Consider the following 19,150-nt stretch of genomic DNA (forward strand, 5'->3'; position numbering starts at 1 on the left):
AAACTTCGGTATTTATCAATTTGGACGACAGAGCTCACGTCTGGTCTGAGCTCGTGTACGCAAATCTGAGTGTGGATTTGCGGCGCAGCACTGCAAAATCTGAGTCTGAAAATAATTCTGAAACAAACCTCAGCTGTCATCCAAGCATAAGCAGCCACATATTCAGAACAGATCAAAAAGGTTTTCTTAAAATGGATTTAACAAAATTAATTTAAAAAAGCCCACATTTTTAATGATACTGCTTCCTTTGTAAAATAAATACATATGCCAAATTGCCTAAACATGACAACTAATCATTGCACATTAAAATGCCTAATGCTGCGCTTAAGTGCCGCAACACGTTTTTTGGTGGCCAGCTTTAAATCGGACCACTTTTCCTTGACCTAAATGCAAAGAATTCTTAATCAATTAGCAGGCATAAGCTTTTAAGTGTGGGTGCATAAAAGATTGATTCAAAATCATTAGGCATAGGTTAAGTCAAAGAATTCTTCAAACCTCAGCCAGAGTCCGTTCCTCTGGGGCAACGCTGTTGACCGCCTCTGTTACACTCTTCCACACAGCATTTTTATGAGCACCTTTGACTCCACTTTTCAGACTGCCAAAAAGTGCAAGTTTGTTTTTCTCCACCTCCGATGTTAGGATGCCGATTTCCATCTCCGAAAAGTTTTTTTTCTTCCCAGTGATTCTTCTCTCCATGTTGAGCTCACTGAGCAAGGCTTCCGAACCATTAAGATTTAAGGGCGTAACATGCTAATGACGATTAAATTCAGCCGCCGCATTTATCAAGAGCCGATCATTCGTACGCTAGGATTGGTCAGATACGAATGTTTCGTAAATCACACGTGTCTTGTCATAAGACCAATTATGCACTCAGATCTGCGCCTGTTTTTACGCAATGTTGATAAATGAGGCCCCATATGTTTTAATTCTCACTTTACAACTGTCCTAAGGGTCCCTAAAAAACCTGCTGACTACCTTTGCCGACCCTAACTTCCCAACCAAACTGAAAACTGGTCACTGTCATTCTGGGAATTATCCTCCAGCCTTGACTACTGGATACACAGTTTGACAGTTTAGTAAGAATCCGATTACAGGAAACCATCCACCTTGTATGAATTTTTACAGCACAGGTTATATTATTAAAGCCATGTTACAAAAGCATTGCACATTCCCAAAAAAAAAAAAAATGACCTCGCTGTATACAAATATGTTCTTATTCTGCACAATCATGTGCAATATTAAAATCAGTGTCCATATTAAAATACACTCAACAAAAATATAAACGCAAATATTTTTTTACTAATAGCCCAATTTCATAGCCTTAAGAGTATACGACAGCGTGTACCAGTTCCTGCCAATATTGAGCAACTCCGCACAGCCACTGAAGAGGAGTGGACCAACATTCCACAGGCCACAATTGACAACCTGATCAACTCTATGCGAAGGAGATGTGTTGCACTGCATGAGGCAAATGGTGGTCACACCAGATACTGACTGGTATCCCCCCCAATAAAACAAAACTGCACCTTTCAGAGTGGCCTTTTATTGTGGGCAATCTAAGGCACACCTGTGCACTAATCATGGTGTCTAATCAGCATCTTGATATGGCACACCTGTGAGGTGGGATGGATTATCTCAGCAAAGGAGAAGTGCTCACTATCACAGATTTAGACTGGTTTGTGAACAATATTTGAGGGAAATGGTGATATTGTGTATGTGGAAAAAGTTTTAGATCTTTGAGTTCAACTCATACGAAATGGGAGCAAAACCAAAAGTGTTGCATTTATATTTTTGTTGAGTGTAGAAACAAAAAAAAATATGCAATAAATTGACATCACTTATTGTGCAATCATGTGTGTGTAACATTGAAATCAGTGTCCATATTAAAATAGAAAAAAAGAACTATGTAATAAAGTGACCTCAGACCATATGGACACTGACCTCAATCAGTGTCCATATGGAAAAAAAAAACAAAATCAGGGTCTTGCACTGGAACAGGCAACCCAGTGTTAAGAGGAGGGAGAAGGAATGTCAAATCCAGTCCAACTGCAGGCCTACCCCACAGAAAGAATTTCTCTTGACTCCATAATCAAAAAGAATTTCTTCACCATCCTTGATGTCCCTCACTGCCAGGAAGAGCAGGACGTCTCTCTCATTTCCATCCAAGTCCAGTGTGTACAGCCGAGGTCTGACGTTTGCCTTCTTCCTGGAATGACTGATCATCCTCCCAAAAGGCTGCTGGTCAGGGTGGCATGTACATGTTGAAGCATGGGCGTCGAAGCACATCCGCTGACCGTCCTTTGTGTAGAAGAACATGAAGGCAGTGTCCTCTTCATTGGTGTTTTTATGGATCTCCTCCCCCTCTGCACCTGTGACGACCTGACCATGGTAGTCACACACCACCTCACCAGCGACAAACCTCCTGGCAGCAACCACACCTTTGCCCTTGCCTTCGATGTCTTTAAGGGCAAGCCCCTTCCACTTCTGGTTGCTGATGAGGCGCCGGATGTGTTTTGAAGTAGGCATGTCTTCCATGCTGCCGCTGGGTTTCCATGCTTTCAGCACAGTGTCTGCAACAGGGATATTGCTTCTCCAGCCCTGTCTGGCAATCCAGGCAGCCACTCTGGATGTGGAGGGGAGGCGACGGTTGAAGTGGGCTGTGACGGAGAATCAAAAACAGCACAAGATTAGCAAAGCCAGTCTGACGCATGAATCCTGCCAGTAGCAGCGTTTTAAACTACACCGTTCTGGAGTCATTTCAATGGACGATATACTTACAGATGACATGCTCAACTCTCATCTTCATCTGCGTCTTCAGCCAGCGCTCATAAATCTTCCGTTGGTGTTCCTGTGATACAGCGCAGCGTGAAATCCGTGTTGGAACCGTCCCATCAAGAGTCACAGGAAATTCCACCAGGAACTTATCCCAGACCACCTGGAAGTCCATCTGGATGTTGTGGGACTTGACAGATGTGCAGGCTGCATCATCTCCAGATTCTCCACTGATTACAACAAAAACAGAACACAGAATTTGGCCCATGTCCACACTGATATGCATGATATCAACAGTGTGTGTGCACAATATGACTAACATCTGATGCACCTTCAGCCATCAACTGAGACCACCAAGGTGCAACATAAAATGCCTGTGACAGACTGTATAATTGCTAAACATATTCCAGTTATTCATCATAATTTCATCTAAGTTATTGCACATAAATAAAGTGAAATATTGTCTCGTATTTCTGCATCTGGTAAAATATTTCCATCGGGATAAATAAAGTTGTTCTTTATTCTTACCTCGAGTCAGAACCCAATGTGTGGATGATCTGGTAACCCTTCAACAAGCTGGCACCTGTCTTCATCCAGGAGTGCTTCTCTGTGGAGTGGGTCAGGTATTCTGCTACCAGGGACTTGTCCACATCAGGCAGCTTCTTTGCTGCAGTCTCAAAAATGCGCCTCGCCAACTGACTGGTCACCACTGGGACATCGTATCTAAAATGAAATTACATAGTAAATCATAAATGAGTGTCTCTCATCCCTCCTGTTGCTAGGTAACGTAACTCAGTTATCAAGTGAAGAAATGTCTCAAGAAAATTCCATTATTACGATTCACTTACTTCTTGTGCAGTCGAGCGAGGTCATTGGACGCATTGTACACCGGCATCCCAGATGTGGAAAGGAAAAACCTCTCCTGAGGGTTTTCCATCTTGTTGCCCTCTGGCTCCTTCCTGAACCTCTTTGATGTCTTCATAATGCTCCTCACAACATCAAAGTAGTAAACGAACCACTGTGTGGAGAAAAAAAAGAGCACAGAGATCAGTTTCTAACTCAGTTTTCCAACATTACACTTGTAAAAACCCTACTTACTGTCTCCTCTTCTGGAGAGATCACAAAACTGGCCACCTGCCGTGTTGCCGTCTTGTGATCTTTCACTGCAATGACAACGTGGCCCCTCTCCACCTGGATCCTATTCTTCCACTCTTCCACCTGTGGCAAACACACGGGACCATCCATTAATTGATAACGTCAGTGTTTTTGGCAGGTGACAAAGCATTCATGAAAACCAAAGAACAACACTCACAGTCATGTGCTCCACCACACCGGGCCTCTGAAGGTGCTTCAGGACCACGATGGCCTCTACGTAGTACAGCACCAGGAGGCACTCTGAAGTCTCCAGCTGGAGGTTGTAGCAGGGAGCAGCCTCAATTTTCCCCATGACAGCAAGGAAGTCTTGCTTTGCTGCCCTCAGCACCGCCCAGCAGTCACAGGGAGTCATACCAGCGTCGTTCCGGAGGAATCTATCGCTGTGAAAGTACAACATACATCACTCAAACTGCTCAAGGTGTTCCATAGTGTACGTACAACGGACAGACAGACGTACCGCTTCGCAACGATCTCCTTGCTGACCCCCTTGCTCAACTGTGTCCAAAGATCATCGATGTAGTCGATGTAATGTTTGGCCTCCGTGTGGAGATCTCGGTCATCAAACACCAGGTTGGTGCAGACGGTGTGGTATTTGAGGAATCTGCTCAAATAAGTAAAAACAGTTTTGTTTGACATTAATAACCAATTGAAAACACATCAGTCAATATTAAAACATTTAATCAAGTTTGATGTTGTGGTCACATGGGGAAAAACAAATGTTACCAACCTCTTCAAGCTCTTCAGGTAGTTCACCTGAGTCTGCTTAGTGAGTTGGGCCTCACTGAGCTTTCTCAGGTACTCCTTGGTCCTCTCTCTGTCACGCACAAACAGGAGAGAGGGTCGGGCTGGGTCCATATAAAACAGAAACCTTGCCACGTTCTCCACCTGCAGGAAACAAAACACAAGTGTTAGACAAACATTTATGAATAACAGTGGGACCTGCTCTTTAGTTTTTTTCCCCTCACTGACTTTGTGACCTTTTTATTGTAAATAACAGAAAAAAACCTAAAGCAGTTTGTTAAAAAAGCTATAAAACATTTTTGACTACTAAAATGGACGGCAATATAGCTATGTCTTGGCATGTAACATGTGATGGAAATACTCACCTCCTGTTTGTAGTTCTCATTGTCGAGGTCCTCCAGTAAGTATTTTCCAAAGTCCCTCAGCAGAGGATGGTCAAGGGAGTGTTTTTGGTAGAGACCCATCTCTGCCATCAGTGCCCTCTTGTTCACTTTCCATTCTGGGTTGCGACTACTAAAGTAAAAAAAAAAAAAAAAAAACTACAGTTATAATAAAAACCACACACAAAGAACTCTAAATACCAAAGGTTTGTTGCAGTAAATAAGGTCTTACCACTGAAAGGTCTCTCCACTGCTTTCACTTCCAGCTTCATGGGCCACCTCAGGAGTTTGGCACTGGCCTGTTTCCACAGCAATGGAACGTCCAGCCTGGGTGTCAGGACTGTCAGTCAGTGGCACCTCACTGACCACCATATGGCGTTTCTCCAGCTCCTCAATCAGCCTTTAAAATAGAAAAAAAAAGTTTAGTTTGTGCTGTTCATTCAATGAAATACGAAGCGATTGATTAAAGTAATTGTTTTTGCCACCTACCTCCCGAGGGGGTCACGAGATTCAAATATCCCATGCAGCAGGTCGTAGTGGAAAACCCGGCCAGACTTCAGCAGCTCAAACACATCATCCTTTGCTTTTTCAACGGCTTCCATGATGGTCTCTGGGGTTGCATTCTTCATGCAGGTCCGGCGGAGGTGCACTCCAAGGGCCTGCTGGGTCTTGTGGCAAACTGGACACAGCAGAAAGTGGCGGTGGGCAGCACTGTAAGGACAATAACTACATGTTTATATATATATATATATATATATATATATATATATACACATATATATACATACATATATATATACACATACATACATACATACATACTAAATAAAATATCTGGTCAAACGGCTTAATAGGATTGCAGTCCTCTTCCATCAGGCTGCTACTGGGCTCTCTTCAGTCAGGGTGCTGCTATTTTCCTTCCCCTTCAGTGTTGCCAGATGTACGATAATTATCGTATTTGTACGATAGTTCTGCCCTCTGTACGATGTACTATCAATAATGGGAAAAAATCCAATATGTACGATAATTTCAGTTGGTTGCCCAAACACGCATCTCTCTCTGACACCCAAGAATCATTTTGCAGGCGTTGCACTCAGGCGGCATCAAAGACACACCACACACAGGGCTGCTGCTGGCTTTGGCCGGTCAGGACAAAGTCATTTGAAAGCCCGCCCCCTCTCCATACAAAATAATGAGTTCCCATCCAATCTCTGCAGTGACAGGAAGATTCCCCAACCAACAACATCTTTTTTTTCCTGAAACTTTATTTCAACAAATGCAATAACAAACTAACAAAACACAAGAGCAAAGAGATATACAAGAATAATAAAAAAAGTTCAAGTTCCTTATGGAGGTGTCAACATTTTTTCTGTGTTCAACAAAATCTGCACAAGTGGCCATGGCATCGGATGACGACAGCGACCTCGAGGCTGAATTTGACTATTTCTAGTCTGGTAATTAACACGTTTGTGTGCCTTCACAGAAAAAAAAATATCTTTCTAGTCTGGTAGTGCATTTGCGTTCTTTTTGTGCCATAATTTCCCCATTACTATAATTACTGTTTTAAAATGTGACATAAAATTCTTTGGAAATTAAAAAAACTACGTTAGCTACGATAGCTCCCAAAATACGATAATTTTGAGATTTTGGTACGATAGTTTCATATTTCATATCTGGCAACACTGTTCCCCTTTCAGGTATCACCTCAACTCAGTGTGTACATTCAGCAGTTCCAGTTAGGGTTAGTCACAAGTTAGTCAAAAAGTGGGAAAACGCCATTAAGGAAAATATGAAAAGTAAAGCAGTTTCAGGTTTCACATTCACTCAGGGTGTAAATTCAGTAGTTTCTGCTAGGGTCAGTCACATGTTAGCTAACTCCTGTTCATTTGTTTATTTGCCATCAAATCTCCTGATGTTGCTAAACTATTTTAACAGAAACTTTGCTCTCTTTAGTGTTAGTTTTCTCACTTTCTCCACTGAAATGTTAGTCACATGTTAGCTAACATGCTACCTATCATGGTAGCTAGTCACATGTTATCACAATGGAAGCCGCCATGTTGGCTAACATGCTAGCTAGTCACATGTTAGCTAAAACGTTAGAAAACTAAAAAGAGTTTATGTTCAAATAGTTTAGCAACATCAGGTCGACTACATCAAGAGAGTTGTTTGCAAATAAACAAATGAAAAGGATTAAGACTAATAGTAGACATAAACCACTAAAAAGAAAATACAAAGAGAGTTGATACTTACCTTGCAGAAGCCATTGAATTACAAAGACTACAAAACCATGAAACTATAAACTAATAGAAAAAAGAAAGCTCAAGGTGATTCTTCAGAGCAGGAAAAAAATCTTCAAGCCGAGTCTTCCAGGTCAGTCTTACAAGTGAGTCCTGTTGTTGAATCTTGTTGATAAATCTTCAAGGTGAAACTTCCAGATGATACTTGTACGTGAGTTTTCCACGCGAATCTTCACAGCAACTAAACAGAAACTGTGTGCGCAGCTCCAGCTGCGAGTCTTCTGGTGTCAACTTAACTTATGGTGCTGTTAAGCTCCACCCCCTTTCACCCCCTTTAAAGAAGTTTAAGATAAATTTACGTTTTTGGTTTTCTAACAATATCTTTTACAACAAACATGGACTGTGTTTAATTTTAAATGGAGTTGTCCAAAACAAGGTCTAAGCTGAAATCATATCATTTACTCAAGCTGTGTTCTGCAAACACAGTCGTCAACATTAACCAAATAGTGTTTGGATCTCAAAACGTCATGTGATCTGAAATTGACTTGGTCACATTTAATGCAACTTATCTGACATTATGACCATTTTGTTCTAAATAACAGAGTGAGAAAAAGTAAAAGAAGCAGTTTTGTTCTGTTAAAATAGTTTAGGATCCATGAAATCTCTTTTTGGTACCATAACAAAAGGGGGAATACTAAAAGGGGGCGTGGTCTATCAGCACCCTCACTGAATGTCACATTTAATGCAACTTATATGACATTATGACCATTTTATTCTACATAACGGAGTGAAGAAAAAAAAAGTAAAAGAAGCAGTTTTGTTCTGTTAAAATAGTTTAGGATCCATGTTCCTTGTTTTTGGGTCCATAACAAAGGGGTAAAACTAAAAGTGGGTGTGGCTTATCAGCACCCTCATTGAATGTCACATTTAATTCAACTTATCTGACATTATGATTATTATATTCTAAAAAAGTGAGAAAAATCTGAAAGTAGTTTGGTTTTGTTAAAGTATCTTAGGATCCAAGATTTAAAAATCTGTTTTGGGGATCATAACAAAGGTGGAAAATTAAAAGGGTGTGGCCTATCAGTCCCCTCATTGAATTTGAAACTAAGATTCACCCAAAGTCTTGATTTTATTCAACTAAGTCATCGACTGTTTCTGTTTAAATGGAGTTTTCCAAAACAAGGTCTAAGCTGAAATCATATAATTTACACAAACTGTGCTCTGCAAATATAGTTGTCAACATTAACCAACTTTGTGGTTGAATCTCAAAAAGTTATGTGATCTGAAATTGACTTGGTCACATTTAATGCAACTTATCTGACATTATGACCATTTTGTTCTACATAACAGAATGAGAAAAAAAAGTAAAAGAAGCAGTTTTGTTCTGTTAAAATAGTTTAGGGTAGTTGGGGGGAAAAAAAAAACCTACAAAAATAACCTTTGCTCAAAACATAGAAAGTCTCAGGTTTCCCCTCGTGAATCCGTGGGCAGTGCAAGAACACGCAGACAACAATTTAAATTCAAGTTAATCAATGTCCGAGATCTGTTAGAACGGAACATAATGTAAGTAAGTCCCTTCAGCTGCTCCCTTGTTTGCACTTGGGGTCACCACAGCAAATCCAAGGTGGATCTGCATGTTGAATTGGCACAAGTTTTACGCCGGATGCCCTTCCTGACGCAACTCCACATTACATGGAGAAATGTGGCAGGGGTGGGATTTGAACCCGGAACCTTCTGAACTGATACCAAGCGCATTAACCACTTGGCCACCACCCCTCTTGGCCACCACCCCTCGGAACGGAACATAATGTACTGGGTTTTATTAATGTTTAAAGATAGTTTGTTGCATTTAAGCCAAATGTCCACTTTAGTTAATTCTTCATTAACTGTGTTTTGGAGAAACTGAAGATTCTTATGTGATAAGAAAAGATTTGTGTCATCTGCAGAAATAATTTTGTGTAATATATCTGATGAATTTATAAAATTGTTTATGTAAATAATAAAAAGAAGAGGACCTAATATGGATCCCTGTGGAACACCACATTTTGTTGTTTTATGTTGAGATTTACTGCTGTGTATCTGTACATAATGCTCCCTTTCAAACAGAACCAATTGAGCACAATGCCCCTGACACCATAATGCTCAAGTTTCCCCAGTAGGATGTTAAAATCTATAGTGTCGAATGCTTTTGATAAATCAAGAAATATCCCCACTCCACATTCACCTTTATCTATAGCATCATTTATTTGCTCTAGAGTCTATAAGATCAAGAATGGCCATGCATGTTGTTCTCGTTTTCCTGAAGCCATACTGGGATGTGGTGAGTATGTTCAATTTGTCCAAGTATTCACTTAGTCTATTGTAAACAATTCTCTTGAATACTTTGGAGAGAATAGGCAATACAGATATTGGACGGTAATTATGCATATTGTTTTTGTCCCCAGTTTTATATACTGGGATGACTTTTGCTATTTTGATTTTTTTAGGTACAACACCATGTATTAAGGACAAATTTATACAATAAGCAAGTAATTCAATAATTTCATGAGCCACATATTTTATAATTTTGCTACAAATACCATCCATCCCTTCAGTGAACGAACGTTTCAATCCCATTATGATTTTAAGCACTTCCGCTTCATCAGTTGGCTTCGGGAAAAATGATTTAGAATAGTTACCTTTTAGATACAGGTGATATGTAGCACCCCCTGGTGGCCTTATGATCTTTGATAGCGATTCTCCTAATAGAATTGAAATAATTGTTGAAGCTGTTGGCAAGATCTTCATTTGCCTGTTTGCAGTTGGTGTCAGGAAGGACAGTTGTTTTTTTACCCCGGCTGAGAACTTTATTTAGTACTTTCCAGCATTGCTTTTGGTCACCATGGGCAGCCTTCAAATCTTGTGAATTTTGATTTCTCTGACTTATTCTTATCAAGTTAGTCAGTTTATTTTCATATTTACTTATTTATTTACTTATTTTACTTATTTATTATTATTACTTATTTATTTTACTTATTTATTTACTTATTATTTATTTATTTTTTATATTTACGATACCTGTCTTTGTTTTCATCAGTTGGAATGTGCTTATTATGCTGAACAAGATGATATATGATTTGGGATGCTTTGATGAAGGGACCAAAGGTATTTGGACAAAAGTGGCACTTATTGATGTTTAAGAACTGATGCATTGTTGGCATCATGTGAAAGGTCTTACTCTGATGATGATAATGATGTATTTACTTTCAACAATTCATGGACTGGAGATGCTTTATTCTCATTTTAAGAATTCTCTGTGTTGGTCATCTTTCTCTGAGCCACAGTTTCTTCCCAGGATTTACAGGCACGAAGCTGTATTACAGGCTTGTGATAATGAATATGATTTTTCTCAGCTGTTTTTGCACTTTTTTTTTCTTGATTTTAAACAGGTCCTTATTTTCTGCTTTTAATTTTTGTGCTTCAATTTTTTTATTTTTTTTATTTTTTTTTTTTTTTAACTACTCTGTACTGGTGTTCCAATGCAGTCAGCATTTTTTTTTTTTTCAACGAGTACTGAGAGCATTTTTCATTTCAGGTCATTTTAGCTGCTCTCCTCCCTGCATGTCACTGAGAATTGTCTCTAAAATTTTTTCTTCTGGTTTACGATTTCTCTCTTCTACAGATTTCAAATAGAATGTATTGAAGGCGGACCAAAGGTAAATAAATTATCTGGGTTCAGACATTGTCAATTTTAGTGTTTATATTACTGATACGGAGACACACGAGACGAACTACTCTTGGAAATACACGATGCAAATAGTCCGGATCTTAATCCAATTGAAAATCTTTGGTGGAAGTTGAAGAAAATGGTCCATGACAAGGCTCCAACCTGCAAAGCTGATCTGGCAACAGCAATCAGAGAAAGTTGGAGCCAGATTGATGAAGAGTACTGTTTGTCACTCATTAAGTCCATGCCTCAGAGACTGCAAGCTGTTATAAAAGCCAGAGGTGGTGCAACAAAATACTAGTGATGTGTTGGAGCGTTCTTTTGTTTTCATGATTGCATAATTTTTTCCTCAGAATTGAGTGATTCCATATTTTTTTTTCCCTCTGCTTGGTCTAAAAAAGTAACCGTTACTGACTGCAACAAATTTTTTTTCCTGATTTCTTATAGTGTTTCTTAAAGCCAGAAAGTTGCCATTTGAAATTACTTTAGTTTTGTGTCATGTCTGTGATCTGCTTTTTTTCTACAAAATTAAACAACTGAATGAACATCCTCCGAGGCCGGTGATTCCATATTTTTTGCCAGGGGTTGTAGAATACACAGACAACAATAATTTAAATTCAAGTTAATCCTACCAGGTTTATTAAAACAGCAGAGCAGATCAGTCGTCAAAAATCATTCATCTTTGCACAAAAATGGGTTCAGAATGCATACATCTTTAATAACATCACCAAACCGATACCCACAGCATGTGCAGCAAAAAGAACACTCTTCTTTTCCAAAACAGGGTTTTTTAAGCTTGCAGTTCAGAAATCTGTCCGGGCGGGGCTCCCAGTCCCACACGTCCTCAGTCTAAGCACAAAACATGTAACTCCAGGGAATAAAGCAGGCATTGTTGTTAATCCTTAATCGTCCAACGTTGTGATGGGAAATGATTTGATAATTGCCCTGGGTGCTGAGGTTTACCAGCACATACACCCCGACTTTCTGCCTTTTGCGGCAAAGTGTAACTAATTAATGTAGAATAGTGTTAAAGAATCACTGTTTTCTTGTTTTCTGCTCCGTATGAGAACAGGTCCATGTATTCAGTTTAGTGGCGTTATTGTGTCTCTACAGACACTTTCAAGGTTGCCTCCCCGATAACAAATAACCCAGTCATTGTTCTTCCCTGTGGAAGCAAAGTTCTTTCACAGTCAAAGTATGAAATCACTCACATTTTACAGAATGCAGAAGCAGCAATTAATTTTGAACAATACAGTCATTCAACTGTTCATTATTGATCAGAATAGTTCAAACATAAATGTGCAAACCATTTGATTATAAACAGAGGCAACAACAATATTATTTGCAGTACACATCTTGACCTCATGACCTTTGAACATATCATGAAACATCATGTCAGGCATTAGTGATGAATGGTCAATGTCTGACATGTTTTAAACCAACATGTTACACCCTACTTAAGCATATGTTTTTTATGAAAACCTTAAACCGAAACACTTTACTGATTTGAGAGTCAACACACCTGTCAGCAGTTCAACATGTTCAATACAATTTATCATAAGCACATATTTCAATCATTAATCAAACCGTATAATATTGTATCATTTCAAAACCATCATAAATCAGTTGAACACCTATCAAAGCATAGGCATACACATTTTCATTCATTTGACATCATGATAAAACCCTTAAACACATTATGGCACAAGTATACACTCTATTCAACTTCATTCATTCAATATAATACCTAGTTCATTTAAACCTGCATGGTATACTGCTAAACATTTGTTACTTTTTGAAAATAATGAACACAAAACCTTTTATTCAGTTTGGTAACTTTTAGCATTGTTAGCGTGCAAAGCTAATTGTGAGTAAAATAGCATATATTTTCATTTATTCTTTACAGGATCCATGTAATCTGGTTTTGGCACCATAAGAAAAGGGGAATACTAAAAGGGGCGTGGCCTATCAGCACCCTCACTGAATGTCACATTTAATGCAACTTATCTGACATTATGACCATTTTTGTTCTAAATAACAGAGTGAGAAAAAAGTAAAAGAAACCGTTTTGTTCTGTTAAAAGAGTTTAGGATTAAAAAATTCCATGAAAGTGGGCGTGGCCTATCAGCACACACAATGTCACATTTAATGCAACTTGTCTGACATTTTGACCATTTCATTCTAAACTAGAAGCACTCAGAGAGTGCAAACCTCTGCCAAGGCCATGGGGTCACTGATGTCATAACATCTACACGCTGTGGAATCATTGAACCTATTAAAAAAGTCTAACAATGATGTTTGCTCTGTATTAAAAAAAGTTTCATCTGCTGTGACTGGATAGCATGTATCCTTAGCACTTGGCATCACAGTTTATTGCAACTTGCACCTTTCCCAGAAGCTACTGTCATCTGAGCACTGATATTGATAATGTATGTGCTTATAGACAAAAACAAATAAGAGACAAAATTCAATTTATTATTCAACTAAACTGCAAATATATGAATTTTTTTAACATTTATGAAACACTTCTCTAAACAAGGCCATACGGTCACTGACCCTAAAGAGATTCCCTCCTTGGCACAGTGATCTATTTCTTTTTGTCTCTTTCTCTAAAATTGTATATAATAATCATTAGATTATTAATATATAAACAAAAATAAATTTAAGAAATATTACAATTTGAAAACAAATGCACCCGAACGTGATGACAGCTGCAACTGCTTAATGCTAACTTTTACCATTGAAAATGCCATAGACATGCTAACACATTAGCATCGGGATCCAGATCGTGATCTGGATCACCACTAAAATGTAATCGCTTGTTCCTCTTGTCATTTCCAACCACTCCACAAAATTTCAACAAAAATACATTTAAGAAATATTACAATTTGAAAACAAATGACCCGAACGTGATGATAGCTGCAACTGCTTAATGCTAACTTTTAACTTTGAAAATGCCATAGACATGCTAACGCATTAGCATCGGGATCCAGATCGTGATCTAGATCACCACTAAAATTTAATCACTTGTTCCTCTTGTCATTTCCAACCACTCCACAAAATTTCAACAAAAATACATTTAAGAAATATTACAATTTGAAAACAAATGACCCAAACGTGATGACAGCTGCAACTGCTTAATACTAACTTTTAACATTGAAAATGCCACAGACATGCTAACGCATTAGCATTGGGATCCAGATCGTGATCCAGATCACCACTAAAATGTAATCACTTGTTTCTATTGTCATTTCCAACCACTCCACAAAATTTCATCAAAGTCCGTTCAAAACTTTTTGAGTTATCCTGCTGACAGTCAGACAAACAAACAAACGCGACCGAAAACATAACCTCCTTGGCAAAGGTAACTAAACTGCAAATATATGAATTTTTTTAACATTTATGAAACACTTCTCTAAACAAGGCCATAGGGTCACTGACCCTAAAGAAATTCCCTCCTTGGCACAGTGATCTATTTCTTTTTGTCTTTTTCTCTAAAATTGTATATAATAATCATTAGATTATTAATATATAAACAAAAATAAATTTAAGAAATATTACAATTTGAAAACAAATGCACCCGAACGTGATAACAGCTGCAACTGCTTAATGCTAACTTTTAACATTGAAAATGCCATAGACATGCTAACGCATTAGCATCGGGATCCAGATCGTAATCTGGATCACCACTAAAATTTAATCACTTGTTCCTCTTGTCATTTCCAACCACTCCACAAAATTTCAACAAAAATAAATTTAAGAAATATTACAATTTGAAAACAAATGCACCCGAACGTGATGACAGCTGCAACTGCTTAATGATAACTTTTAACATTGAAAATGCCATAGACATGCTAACGCATTAGCATGGGGATCCAGATCGTGATCCGGATCACCACTAAAATTTAATCACTTGTTCCTCTTGTCATTTCCAACCACTCCACAAAATTTTATCAAAGTCCGTTCAAAACTTTTTGAGTTATCCTGCTGACAGACAGACAAACAAACAAACACGACCGAAAACATAACCTCCTTGGCAAAGGTAACTAAACTGCAAATATATGAATTTTTTAACATTTATGAAACACTTCTCTAAACAAGGCCATAAGGTCACTGACCCTAAAGAGATTCCCTCCTTGGCACAGTGATCTATTTCTTTTTGTCTCTTTCTCTAAAATTGTATATAATAATTATTAGATTATTAATATATAAACAAAAATAAATTTAAGAAATATTACAATTTGAAAACAAATGCACCCGAACGTGATGACAGCTGCAACTGCTTAATGCTAACTTTTAACATTGAAAATGCCATAGACATCCTAACGCGTTAGCATCGGGATCCAGATCGTGATCTGGATCACCACTAAAATGTAATCGCTTGTTCCTCTTGTCATTTCCAACCACTCCACAAAATTTCAACAAAAATACATTTAAGAAATATTACAATTTGAAAACAAATGACCCGAACGTGATGATAGCTGCAACTGCTTAATGCTAACTTTTAACATTGAAAATGCCATAGACATGCTAACGCATTAGCATCGGGATCCAGATCGTGATCTAGATCACCACTAAAATTTAATCACTTGTTCCTCTTGTCATTTCCAACCACTCCACAAAATTTCATCAAAATCCGTTCAAAACTTCCTGCTGACAAACAGACAGACAAACAAACAAACGCGACCGAAAACATAGCCTCCTTGGCGGAGGTAAAAACAGCCAGAGAACAACAAAAAAAAAAGTAAAAAATACAGTAAGTTACTGGGCAGATACGAAGAACATAGTCACTCACAGTTAGTGCAACCTCCACAACTTTTAGTCGTTTGAGCACAACCTGGTAGTAAGTAAATAAGAAGTGGTGGACACAGTTCCGCTAATCCACTAACCACTTATTATTGAAGATAATGTTTTCATTATCAGACAAGTTTTTCAGTTAACTTTGAAAACTATCATTGGACCAATTATCTTCCAATAAGATCTGGTTTGATGATATTCAGTCCGTTACTATCTTTGCAGATGTAATTTTTTGTATGAATTGCACAGCTCTATACTCCACAAACACAGAAGAACAGGTTGTAGAAAAAACTCATCTATCATGTAGATAAACATGAAGTGTTCACAGAAAAGAAAAAAATCATTCATTTTAATCCCAGAGGAATTTGCTGGCAATCACGCCCAAGTCATCCAGAGGCATAGAGATTTAACCTGTGGTTAGAATTGTAACCAAACTAATTTCAGACAAGTTATTTAAATTAACATCACGTTTGAAGTTGTATAAAGTGAAAATATCAGATATATGTTTTAGTTTTAAAGTAAAAGTTCACGACAGGAGAAATGCATTTGAGATGCTCTGATCAGGCTCCATAGGGACAACAGCATTAAACTTTTATTATAACTGTGATATATAACTGTTGTTATATATCACTTTGTACATTTTAAGAGTTTACATTAATGTAGTTATCATATCCTGAATAATTTTCTTTTTAAAGCAAAACCATAATTCAAACCTGCTTTCCATTTCAAGATCTCTGTATCCTGTCAGGATAAATAATGTTCTACAGGAGTGCCAGAGTGCACAAAGAGAATCACTTCGTTATTGGCTGTTTGGGTTTGTGATTGCTGTTAGTTCTATCAAAACTTTTGGCAGTGTTTAAATTCAAAATCAGCTTCTTTGTAGCTAAGAGCATATGGGAGGCAAAATTTAAAGTTATCGCTTATCTATAGCTTCAGATAAGTTTCTTGGTAGTTTATTGGTTCTGTCATTTGTACAAAGTTAAAATATAACATATATCTTTTAATGTTGAATAAGGCACTAATTCTGAGGTTTTGTAACAAACACAGACCGCAAAGCATTCTGGGTAAACGTGCCTCTGCTAAACAGTGATTGGTTCAGTCATTCATCATGTAAACCAACACGTTAATGTGACGTGTGTCGTGTGTTGGTTTAAAGATAAATGTGCTTTTGTAAAATATTCCATTTTATTTGTAAAAACAGGCATTTTTACGGAGCCCTGGAAGTGTCATCGCAAAATGTTTTGCATATGGAGAGAATGTGCACATGTTTTATTAATGCCGTGCATACGTTTGATGATGTGTGCATGTTTTAAAACTTTTATGATGTTGTAAAACATGCACTCAATATTAGTAAGTAAGTACATTTATTTATATAGTGCCTTTCACAGACATAAGTCACAAAGCACTTCACAGGTTAAAATGCAATAATAAATAATGAAAACAGATAAAACAAAGGACAAGGTTAACAATTGGTCAGTTCTGAAAAGCCTTATCTTGACACATAAATGTTGGCTTTACACTGTGCGTGTTTTGGCGATTTTTCAGGTGATTTTTCATTCGTGCGAGAATTTTTTGGACCGAGTATGAGGTTAATCGCGCGTCCTGCATCGTGTAGTGGAGTAACAAGCTTTACTGAAGAGCTTCATGCATCCAACCGCAGAGCTGTCTTGTAATGTTTTTTTGTTGTTGTTGTTTTTAAACTTAATTTGTAGAAAGATAAAAAAATAAAAAAAAGCCAAAAAGTTGATTTGACCACCATCTGATATAACCGGGTTAAAATAAATAGAACACTGCCATCTACTGGTACCCAGACGCTTAGTACTTCTTGGGGCGAATACTGCCATGACCACTACTGGCCAGTAGATGGCAGTAGCGGCCTTGAAAATTTGCCAAACAAAATTCCAGATAATCCGTGTCTGCTACATTAAAGTTTTAAGATGCGTGGAATTTAACAAACACAAATACACTAACGTCTATAAACCCAGAGAATATATTCACGAGAGTTTAGGCACTAGAGTTTAATGCTGTTATCTGTGGAGCCTGAACAGAGTGTCTGAAATGTATTTGTCCTGTCGTGAACGTCTGAGATTACCCTATGCTACCCATAATGCATTGCTGCCTGGCACAGCATGTGCTCACAAAACCTTAGAAATTAGCACATTACTTTAAAACGAAAACATATATTTGATATTTTCACTTTATAAAGCTTCAGACATGACAGTAATTTTAAATAACTTGTCCAAACCAAGTAGGTTAAAATTTGAACCATAAGTTAAAAATGTATGCCTCTGGATGACTTTGGTGATATGCCGGGAGTAATACAGTAATGTATTTTTAATAATTGGTGATATTGCGATTATACCAGTATGGTGTTAAATGAAGTAGTAGTAGTAGTAGTAGTAGTAATAATAATGTATTTTTTGTCAACAGTTTTTCGTTGCCTGCAGAGGATAGAGTGTTTACTCTTGGAAGCAGCTTTTTGTTTACAGAGGATGGAACTACACATTTTTAGGAAACTATTAACAGGTAGGTCTCAACTGCTTTAATAATTTCAAAATTGTTTTTCACTGTTCAGCTTGGTTTACTACGTTATCGGTCTAGAAGTTATCGAACGGCAATTCATCGGAAGATAATTAGGCCGATGATGGTTTATAAATTTATCTAAAAAGATAATCCGATAATGAAAACATTATCTTCGATAATTATGTTATCGGAAGTGTGCCCACCACTGGTAAAAAATGACACATAGAGGCCCATTGGATGCTTCTCCTGAGGCACATTGGGCTAGTCCAATGAAATTCCTTAGTTCTCGAAGGCCCACCCCTCCCTACAGGCCCCCCACCTGACCCAAGTCATCACTCAAAGTTTTGGCCAGTATTGCCAGATGTACAATAATTATCGTATTTGTACGATAGTTTTGCCCTCTGTACGATGTACATCAATAATGGGAAAAAATCCAAAATGTACGATAATTTCAGTTGGTTGCCCAAACACGCATCTCTCTCTGACACCCAAGAATCATTTTGCAGGCATTGCACTCAGGCGGCATCAAAGACACCACACACAGGGCTGCTGCTGGCTTTGGGCGGCCCGGGACAAAGTCATTTGAAAGCCCGCCCCCTCTCCATACAAAATAATGAGTTCCCATCAAATCTCTGCCGTGACAGGAAGATTCCCCATCTTTTTCAACATCTTTTTTATTTTCGAAACTTTATTTCAACAAATGCAATAACAAACGAACAAAACACAAGAGCAAAGAGATATACAAGAAAAATTAAAAAAAGTTCAAGTTCCTTATGGAGGTGTCAACATTTTTTCTGTGTTCAACAAAATCTGCACAAGTAGCCATGGCATCGGAT

At 38.0% G+C, this 19,150-nt stretch overlaps 1 protein-coding gene across 1 annotated transcript; it reads right to left on the reverse strand.

Annotated features, from left to right (window-relative positions):
- Window positions 1-2,031: 2,031 nt before the first annotated feature.
- On the reverse strand, window positions 2,032-3,365 carry LOC117509930 (N-lysine methyltransferase KMT5A). The gene is made up of 3 exons (XM_034169544.1): window positions 3,301-3,365; window positions 2,779-3,002; window positions 2,032-2,657 (listed from the first exon to the last, which is right to left on the reverse strand). The coding sequence occupies exons 1-3, from the start codon at window positions 3,363-3,365 to the stop codon at window positions 2,032-2,034; spliced, it is 915 nt and encodes a 304-aa protein (XP_034025435.1).
- Between the last annotated feature and the right edge of the window lie 15,785 nt (window positions 3,366-19,150).

Source organism: Thalassophryne amazonica, chromosome 5 (assembly GCF_902500255.1).
Source record: "Thalassophryne amazonica chromosome 5, fThaAma1.1, whole genome shotgun sequence".
NCBI classification, from domain to species: domain Eukaryota; kingdom Metazoa; phylum Chordata; class Actinopteri; order Batrachoidiformes; family Batrachoididae; genus Thalassophryne; species Thalassophryne amazonica.

Coding starts and splice junctions, on each gene's coding strand:
- LOC117509930 (XM_034169544.1), bottom strand. CDS start 3,365: ATGAAGACAGGTGCCAGCTTGTTGAAGGGTTACCAGATCATCCACACA. Junction 3,003..3,300: donor ACATTGGGTTCTGACTCGAG/GTAAGAATAAAG, acceptor TGTTGTAATCAG/TGGAGAATCTGGAGATGATG. Junction 2,658..2,778: donor GAGAGTTGAGCATGTCATCT/GTAAGTATATCG, acceptor TCTCCGTCACAG/CCCACTTCAACCGTCGCCTC.